Consider the following 9,666-nt stretch of genomic DNA (forward strand, 5'->3'; position numbering starts at 1 on the left):
AAAATGGGAATAATAACACTTCCTCTTTTCTTACCACTCATGGCAGTCTTGATGACTGAATGGAGGTGAATATAAACAAATAATAATGCTTTACTAGTGTTAAGTGTCTGTGATTAGGACTCACTCTCCATATTGAACTCCAGAGGCAGTATTATAGCAAAACTCCATTCCACTCAAATGTAATATTGAAGGAGAAATTTACATAGGATGGCTAGATCATCACTGCACATTAGGGCTGAAAATCATGAAATTCTGGAACCATGAAAGGCCGTATCGGGCATGGATTAGTGAAGGAAAAAGAAACCCTCTCTGCAAATTTTGAACATAAAGGGATTTAATTACAGGTAATTAAGCACTTGACAGAATCACTGCAAGGACTGAAGAAGTGGGCTTCAGGCTGGGCCTCCATGAACGACAGGAGAACACCATACCTCTGACCCTTGAGGACAGCCATTGCCTCCAACACATTCAGAAAGGTGAGAAATCAAGAAGAAACTCCTGGCATCAAAAACACACCAGCTTAGCTGAAGACAAAGAAGAGTAATCTGAGAACAGGGAGCAGCTATTGTCATCAATGCCTTTTTGTGCCCACAGACCAGGAAACCAGATACCAGAGAACAATTATAGAAGATAATACTATCCTCCTTCAACATTTCACATACCTGTAGAAACAACCCAAAGGATGCAGAAAGGTGGCCTCTTTCACGTTTCTACCCTCCGTATGAGGTTGTGTCTTTGGTGGAGGTTAATTTGCAGCCAGAATACTAGATGCCTCAAAGGAGTCTAGTAAACTTAGCTTTAGATTTCCAGAGTCTGTATTAACAAAGGTCCCATGTGGGAATGGATGCTAAGTGAGACTCAACCACATCCAAGAGAGTACACCTGAGAAAGCATCATGGTTAGCATCCTTCATTTTAGTTTTAATAGACCTACTAGACTACTTGCTGACTTACTCTGTGGCCTTCCATCTTCTTTTTGAGCTCATATGACCTCTTTTATAAAATGAATCAAGTTAGCTTTCCCTTACTTATTTCATTAATAAGTTCCAAAGAAAATTTGATTTTTTAACAACAAAATAATCTCTTAATATCCTAGATATCAATGTTATATATTGATACCCGTCATGACTAGTTCAGGTAAGAATTTTCTTTGCTAACTAATCCATTTTCCCAGAGTTTGCTCAAAAAACTTCATTGCAATAATAAGAAACAAAACATTAATCAAATACTATGAACTAAAAGAATCTTTGAAATGAAAAACAGATGCAGGATGCTTTTAATTCTGTTTTAATATTAAATATTTATTTTGTCTTGTTTTATATAATAGTCTGTTTCCCCATTTACAATAATTTAGTTCTTTGATAAATGGACAGATGTAGTCAACATCAGTTAATACATATACCTAAGCATTTTTTCAGAATACGAATTAAAATTAAAATTTCCGAAAATTGAAATTAACATGTGAAGAAGATAAAATCAAATATCAGACCTTAAAGAGATCAGAAGGGAACCAGAAAGACTCTTAAAGAGTCTAGCTTCTTTACATGCTATTTCAGTTAGTTTTTTACAGAAATTGATAGCTTTCTCAGGATCTCGCGTGTAACTGACCTCAGAAATATGTCTCTAGTTCCTTTCCCTACTGATACCTAGGGGCAAGTGGCTCTGACTGGGGGATCAGACACGGCATAGAAGGAGAAAGGGGAGCTTTGTGAAATCTGTCTGAGCAGATGGAATTTGTGATATGATCTGAAAAGGCTGCATGAACCTAATGTTAGCTCGGGTAACAGGAAAACTAACGTTTTCAGTGACCAAGGCTTTATAATTTAGGTGGGGACCCAGAGCACTAGTCAACAATTCACAATCAATCCCATTCCATTTTCTCCTGGCACTCCTTGTTCATGATAACATGGAAGGATCCTGATAAAGAAACATTTAACTACAGATTACCAAGAGCAACATAAAAAAGCAAAAGGTTCTTGTCCCATTTAAACAGTCATTACAGGTAAATATAATTTGAAGCTATTTATTGATAGGCTAAGCTTTCAAGAGAAGTATTTGAGATATGCTAATAGCCAGAGCAAATTATCCTAATGCACCATAGGTGGGAATATCAAAGTCAGGCAAGATAAGAGAGAAAACATACGAGACAAAAATATATTCCAGAAACAACACCCTACTAGTCTGCTTTGCTATGCCAATAACAGCCTGTAGGCATTACATTTCCTTGCTAAATTACTAAAGCTTTGTTTAACTCTTTCCTCCTTCTGGGGTATTTACTGCACCTGCTTCACTTCCCAGACTCCATTCGCCCTCGGACAGATAAGGACCCAAACAAGGGTCATCTAAACCCAAGATAAGTCACTTTTGTTGTAATTGTTCAAAAGGGTCATTCAGCAATAATAAAACTGCTTTAGGTTGAAGAGGTTTGCTTTTGTTTTGTTTTCATTGAAAAAAATTAGCTGTATTAGAGTAAAAACACAAACCAATCTATGCAGCTATCAGTCAGGATAATGGTTACCATTGGGAGGGGGTGAGGGACTGGAAGGGAGCACTCAGGGACCGTGGGGCTGCCAATACTGTTTCTTGATCTGGTGCTGCTAACGTGGGAGTGCTCATTTTGTGAAAACTGATCCAGTGGGACAGAAGATTTGCCTGTTTTACTGTATGCATGATACACTCTGATGAAAAGCTTAAAATAGCTTTACGGACTCACACGGAAAAAGTTATATTCTTATGCTTAAATTACAGTAATTACCATCAATGAGAAATTCACAAAAGCTCTTTGGACATGAAAAAATGGACATATCTGGGCATATTTAAGTGGCATTTTAGAGGGCACCTGCCAGCCTTCCAGTCTAAATTCTGCCTCTCGCTCGGTGGGGGCCCCCTCCATCCACCATCTACCACCTCACTGGCCCTTCCCCTCTGCTCTCTCTTAATCTTGTCAGTGTCATCTTGTCGTCACTCTCTTGTCATCATTTTGGAAACTGTAACTGCACATTCTACACACTGCAAAAGTTCTAAGCTTCCATATAGGATGACGGGAAATGTGCAATTTCCTATAATTTTTTAAAATTATTATTAATTGTTTTGGGTATGGGGGCTTTTTGGGGAGAAGTGGGGAGTGGTGGAGAGTGAGGGAGCAGTTCTGTGTTTCAAATCCACAGGGCATTAATGCAAATCCAAACCTCTGGGCTTCCTCGGCCTTCTTTTCAAACAACTTAGCCAGTCTAGAAATTACGACTTTAGAAAGTTAGATTGCGCTTGCAAGACAGGACGTATGACGTGAGATTATTTATATACATTTATTACCTATGGGTATATATACATATATTTATATTCTTGCTCAATTACCAGAGTTTTGTTTAACTGTTTCCTCCTCCTTCTGGGTATCATACCTGTGTACCTACTGCATATATTTTTTGAAGGAATTTAAGTAGAAATAAAACTTTTGGATGCTTTGCAAACTGACTTGCTATAAAGAGAAGGGATCCCACATTTTATGTAGATTCACTTTCTCTGAAACATCTCTATTTCTTAAAAAGGGTAAAAAACTGATTTTTTTCCTTTTCAAATTATAAAATATGAAAATCAAACGCACATTAAAGGGAATGGAAGAAAGTGCTGATCTTCCCACTTGTACAATAAAAGAGTCGTCTGACACATACCGACCACCTTGATAAAATCCATGGCCCTCTAACTATTGGGGGACAATAACTTTTATGAACATGTTTTATTGAGGGTTTCCCATGTGTCGGGCACAACACAAAGCAACGCATGTGCCTTCATTCATTTACCATTAACAGGTGTTCTGTGGGTATACCTTACAGATGAGGAAACTGAGGTTGAGATTTAGCAAGCAACTTACCCACAGTGAGATCTGAATTTGGAGGGTGAAAGTGAAGGAAAAGAAAGAACAAAGAAATGAAAAGCCTTCCATGCCCAGAGGTTGTTGGACAAAGAGACAGGGCCCTGGGATGTGAAACAGGACAAATCAGAAGGTGGGCGCCTACTGTACAGTTTTTATCCTTCCACTTTCCCTCGACGTCCTGACCAATACAGAGCAAGGCCAAGGACCAAAAGGAGAAGGCCAGACTCTCAATAGCCTAAGTCCCTAGGGGAGAAGGAGAGAGTAACTCCCCTTCCACCATCCACCAGAACTCTCCCATCATGCTCAGGGTCCTTTACAACCACCTCCCAGCACCAGAGCCTGATAATACACAAATGCAAAATAAAAGCAAGGATAAAGTTGCATCCTTTGATATCTGGTAGCCAGGAGAGGTCATTCGTTTATCTGCTTGCCAAGTTCTGGAGGACAAGGTTTGGCCTTGATGTTCAGACTATATACACCATTACTAGTTGTTAAACCACTGTAATACTTCCATATGCCCTCACAGACACTGGAGCTTCCCAGACCTCCCACGATCAGGCAAAAGAAAGGTTAATGCCTGGCCCTGGTGCAACACAGTGTCTCCAGGACCCTGCTCCAGCTCCATCACCCACCTGCTGTCTGCTGTGATTGGTTAGTGTCTATGTCAAAGCTTTTGACTATGATCTTTAGAATGTCTGCAGCCTCACCATGACATTGGTAGGTAGCCAGCAGATAATGCAGGCCCCTGCGCCCTCTGGGTGACATCTTCCATTCCATATGGTGAGCAGGACAACAGGACCACTGATTATGGTGCTTCTACCACTCAAAGAACAAGAGAGAATCTCCTAACAATTCTAAATAGCCCCAAACTCATCACTTTCAAATGTCCCATATGCTTTCTAACAGGATATTCAGAATCTGTTTTATGAGTTTCCTCCCTTCCTCTTAAAGACCAGAGAGCAGGGTTCTACAATTTTTAAGTGAGATCAGATATTTGAGAGATTTTTAAGTTGTTTCCAGTATTTACTTTTCCTCTAAACAAGCAGATGGGTATGTACCCCTGGGGCAAGGGGCAGCACGTATTTCCCAAAGTTGGAGCCAAAAGGAAAGACACAGCAGCCCCCTCTGCTCAGATACACAAAGTCAGACGACACAGCCACTCAAAAATCTTCTCTCTTTCCTTTCCCTTTCCAGCAATCCCACCAGAAGCAGGTAAAAACGTTGAAAAATTTTTATTGCATAGAAGAAATTCAGAAGAAATGTATGAATGTGAGTTAAGCCAGTCTTGGCATCAGAGACACTTCACAAAATATCCCAGAAGATGTAAAAAGGTTGTCCAGGATTATGTCATCGAGGTCTTTTGACCTCTTAGGTAGAAAGGTAACCTTTGGATGAATTTCTCAAAATGCAAACATAGACATAAAATGAAATTCACAAACCAGCAATAATTTACACAGGCCAATGAGACTGTGTTAACTGTCATAATTTTCAAGTTATTTCACAAACCTTATCTCAGTGGTTTCAAAGTGTGGTTCCCCAGACTAGCAGCATCAGCATCACTCAAGACCCTATGAGAAATGCAGATTCTCTGGTCCCACCTCAGACATTCTGAATCAGAAACTGCAGGTGGGTTCCAGCAATCTGAGTGTTACCAAGCCCTCCAGATGGTTCTCATGCACACGCTGATGGCTCTGAAATGTGACAAGGGCTGCTTTATCCTACTAGCTATTCCCAACTATTAGATGAAATAGGAACTGTAGCGTTCTCACAGTCTTGCACAAAAGGCTGCAAAGATTCAGGGAGGTTAAGTGATTAAACTAAAGTCACACAGCTGACTGCCAAAAGAGTCAGCAGGTAAACCTAGGCCCTTGGATGCAAAATCTAGTTCTCTTTTGTCTTCAACACACAGTGTCACTAAGATGCAATAAAATTAGCTTGAATCTCAAAGGGCAAATATGAACTGCGAAGAGTAGACGGCTGACACCTAGGGAGGATAAAGGACTCCAAAGAAAGGTATCCTCTTGGTCCACATATCACCATGGAGACCAAGAGAGGCAAGGAACTTGCAGGATAGTTCATCATATTCCAGATAACTCGACTCCCGGGTGCAGTCTGGGTTTTCCCATATGAAAGATCTGAGATCTACTGGCCCTCTCCTTAGCGCCTACATCCTTCCTGGAGGGCTTCCCGGGAAACTCACTGTTGCAGTGCTCAGAGAAAGTTCTTCCCACCTTCTTCAGGTAGTGTTTGACTAGTGGCCTCTCTGTTACTCTCATTGCACCACTCATAATCTCTGTCTCATTGGTATTCTTGATGATAGTTTGTCCCCTCCACCTAACATATAAGGACTGTAACAGGAGAGAGTTTGTCTAGTTCCTTTTCCTCCCCAGGATCTAGCCCAGGCCCTGGCATCAGTAAGTGAGGAAGAAATAAATGTTACATAAATGCACATAACAAAAATCATCTACCTGGGTGTATCAAAATGTGTTTCCATCGAAGACCTTCATTTTCAAAGAGACACTGGGTACTTTCTTCCAAACTAGACATTCTGGAGAATTATTTAAAATACAGTTTAAAATCATCACTGTGAAGAAACCCAGCACTTGTGCCAAACCCCCTTTTTTATTTTGTGAAGTCTCTTTCCTGCTCTCTTCCTTCTGTCCTTCACTCTCTTTCTCAGTAAATCCACACCACATTAGTTCTCTGTTCTAGGATCTCAAGATGAGCAAGACTTTTTATTTGTTGTTGAATTGCATTTTCTATTTTTTTCCCTTGACACAAACAAAGCATTTAATCTGTGTCTGAATTTATTGTTTAGATTCTATTCTATTTACAAAAACATCCGGTCATTAGACTGGGACAGAGGGAGAAAAGCGTCAAGTCCCCAGTTAAAGGATCCATGTTTACATCCTTGCCTACAGCGTTTAATAATTGGCATGAGCTTTCAAGGAAGCTGTGGCTCGTCCTCCAAGTTCCGTTTGCGCTTCCAACTGGACAAAATAAAGACAGACCCACTCAGCTAAGTAACTGGATTCGCTACCTGGAATATTTAAATTGTTTTCAGACACTGGAAAATGGCTTAAAAGAAGATTAAAGAAAAATACCTTGGAGGATAACAAGCCATAATTTACTAGATAGAAAATCTTTTCAGCAAGAACTCCCTATTCTCCTATAATTCCTCCTGTTTAAGAGATGTCGTAGGCATTGGGACCTAAATTTCCTTAGATCCTGGCAGCTCAGGTTTATTCAGTGGGTCGCTCTTATCAAACCTTTTGAATGACACCAAGGACATAAAATTGATATGATAATATCCTCCATCTGAAGATTCCCGTGTTTTCAGCAAGATTATTAATTGAAGTGTTTGAAGGCCATTGGTTGGGTGGGGGAGAGTCACTTGACGTCCAAGGGTCCAGGACTCATGCGAAAGAAACACTGGAGATCTGGAGCTGGGCTAAACTCTGCCCTACCTGACAAGACCTGGGGAAATTACGGGGGAATGTCTTGATGGGTGTATTTTAAGCTGAAGACTCCAGCCAGCTCAGTTCTCAAAACTAGCCCTCCCCATTTGCCTGTCGGCCCTCTGAGCCCTCCTTGACCCCGCAACGCCCCCCCGTCCCCCTCGCCCCGGTTTCTGCTCTCTAGTCGTCCCCAGGTGTGTCCTCTCCAGTCCTTCTCAGGGCCCCTGACTCCTTAGCCAAGGCGCTGAAGTTTGGCAAGAACGACCACCTGTCGGCTGGAATGCTGTGTCCTCTGCCGCATGGGCTCCCATAAAAGCGCTAAGATGGTTAGCAATCACTAAACAGTTTCGGACTTCGGGCTGTTCCTTCTCGAAAGGGGGTAAAGGCGGTAATAGGGGGTGCGTCTGCGGGCTGAGAGGGACGCGTCTGGTTCACACCCCAGCGCTTTCCAGCTGGTCCCAACTTCACACTCCCCACTTTTCCAAACTCTCAGGACCGTCACCCGCCAAAGCCTGCCCCTTCTGCTCCACTGGCCCCAAAGTCTTAAGACCCTCAGGGTGCGCTTGCCAGATCCAGCCAGGATGTCAACTACTAACCCCCGTGGCCACAGGAGCGCGCGCAAAACCCCTGCTGTTTGCTACCCGCCTCAGCGGCTGCCAACCTGTGCGCCCCCAGGCCGCCCCTGCCCGCTGCCGGGGCGCCCATTGCATAACGCGCCCCTCGCCCCACCCCCACGCCGCCCTGCCCCGCGCCCCGGCCAGCGCCCCGAGCCCGGCCGCCCCAATACTTACATCATCCCACTTGACGAATTTGGTGCCCTTCTTGAGGCTGTCGGACACGCACACAGGCTTGAGTTGCAAAGCGTGCACTCCGGGCTGAGCCCCGGCCATCTGGGCTCATTGGGGCTCCGGGCGGCCCGGGCGAGCGCGGCAGGGACGGGGCGCGGAGCGCGGGCTCCTTTCTCTGCTCCGGAGGCGCTGACTCTGCTCCCCCGCCGGCCTCCCCCGGCCTCCCGGCCTCCGCACCTCCTCCGGCGCGGCTCAGCAGGCGGGGCGCGCGCGGGCGAGGCGCCGGGCCATGCCCCGGGCGGGACGCGGGGCCGGGCGCCCGCGGTGGATGCGGAGCCTCGGAGGGCGAAGAGAAGCCGAGCCGGGCAGCCGAGGCTGCCAGCCAGCGCCGGATCCTGCTCCTCAGCCGCCGCCGCCTCAAAGCGCACCATTCAGCACATCCTCTATACACAGAGGGAGAGAGCGAGTGACACACGCTCGGCGCCCCCCCACCCCCCGCCCTGCTCCTTCCCCTCCTCCCTCCTCCTCCTCCTCCTGGCCCCCCCTTCCCCGCCACCCTCGCTCGCTCGGTCCCTCCTTCCCCCGGCGGCTTCCAGCCCAACTTTGCGCGCTGGGTCAGGCGCTGGGAAGCGGGGACGCAGCGGCACCTCCCGGCTCCAGGGCCCCACTGCAGGCAACGCCTGCTCCTCCCGCACGCCCTCTGAGCATGCCCCGTGCCCTGCTTGCAGGGGTGCTGGGGGTGTACCGGAGCCACGTTCCTTGGGGTTTTGGGGGGAACTTGAGCGGGAGCCTGGACATGTCTTTGGATCTGAAGTCGGTGGGAAAAGGGAGTCATCGGGAGGGATCAGAGAGGCAATCCACAGCTTTTCCCTTGAGCTGGAGCTCTCCAGCGCCGGCCACAAACCAGCTTTTTGAAAAGTCAATTGTTATTTATTAGTAGAGAAGAGAGCAGTTGAGAGGTTTGGAGTGAGGGCTCTTTGAGGAAACTTCCCCGCGCCTGATGTTGGCAGCGCGCTGGTCTGGAAGCCGGGGCATGCGGTTAAGTTGTACTTTTGAGATAGAAAGCCCATCCTGAGAGAGGCAACGCTTTTATTTCCCAGGGAAACAGAAGGCCCCCTCTGCTCTGTGTGTGTTTGCGTGTGTGTATGTGTGTGTGTGTGTGTGAGAGAGAGAGAGAGAGAGAGAGAAAGGAAGAGAGAGGTGTCTTACCGATAGAAACTTGCTCACTTAGAAGACAATTCTAAGAAAGTATGTCTTCACTTATTCAACAAACATTTGTCATTTCTTTTAAAAAAAGAAAGAGATAGCCTCACCAAAATGGATAAAATTTAAAAGACTGATAATACCAGTGTTTGAGAGGATGTGGAGCAACTGGAACTTTCATCCAGTTTTGGAGAGAGCATAGAATGGTAGAGCCACTTTGGAGAAGAGTTTTGTAGGAAATTACACATTTATTTATCATAAAACCCAGAACTTCCTCTCCTACTTGCAACACACCCCCTTATCCGTGGGGGATGCACTGCAACACCCCAGTAGATGCTTCAAACCGC

The 9,666-nt window shown here is 45.1% G+C and overlaps 1 protein-coding gene across 3 annotated transcripts in view; it reads right to left on the minus strand.

The window, feature by feature from the left end:
• The window catches only part of PLCB1 (phospholipase C beta 1), a 668,292-nt gene extending 659,663 nt beyond the window's left edge, over positions 1-8,629 (minus strand). For 2 of the 3 annotated variants that reach the window (XM_023626130.2, XM_023626131.2), the window contains exon 1: positions 8,120-8,629. In XM_023626130.2, the coding sequence (XP_023481898.1) occupies positions 8,120-8,218 (99 nt within the window). In that variant the 5' untranslated portion in view covers positions 8,219-8,629. Of the gene's footprint in view, positions 1-6,338; positions 6,419-8,119 lie in introns of those variants that run through there. The other variant, XM_070247468.1, reaches the window with a different exon arrangement.
• Positions 8,630-9,666: the final 1,037 nt, after the last annotated feature.

The sequence above is a fragment of the Equus caballus genome, chromosome 22 (genome assembly GCF_041296265.1).
Source record: "Equus caballus isolate H_3958 breed thoroughbred chromosome 22, TB-T2T, whole genome shotgun sequence".
In the NCBI taxonomy this organism is placed as follows: domain Eukaryota; kingdom Metazoa; phylum Chordata; class Mammalia; order Perissodactyla; family Equidae; genus Equus; species Equus caballus.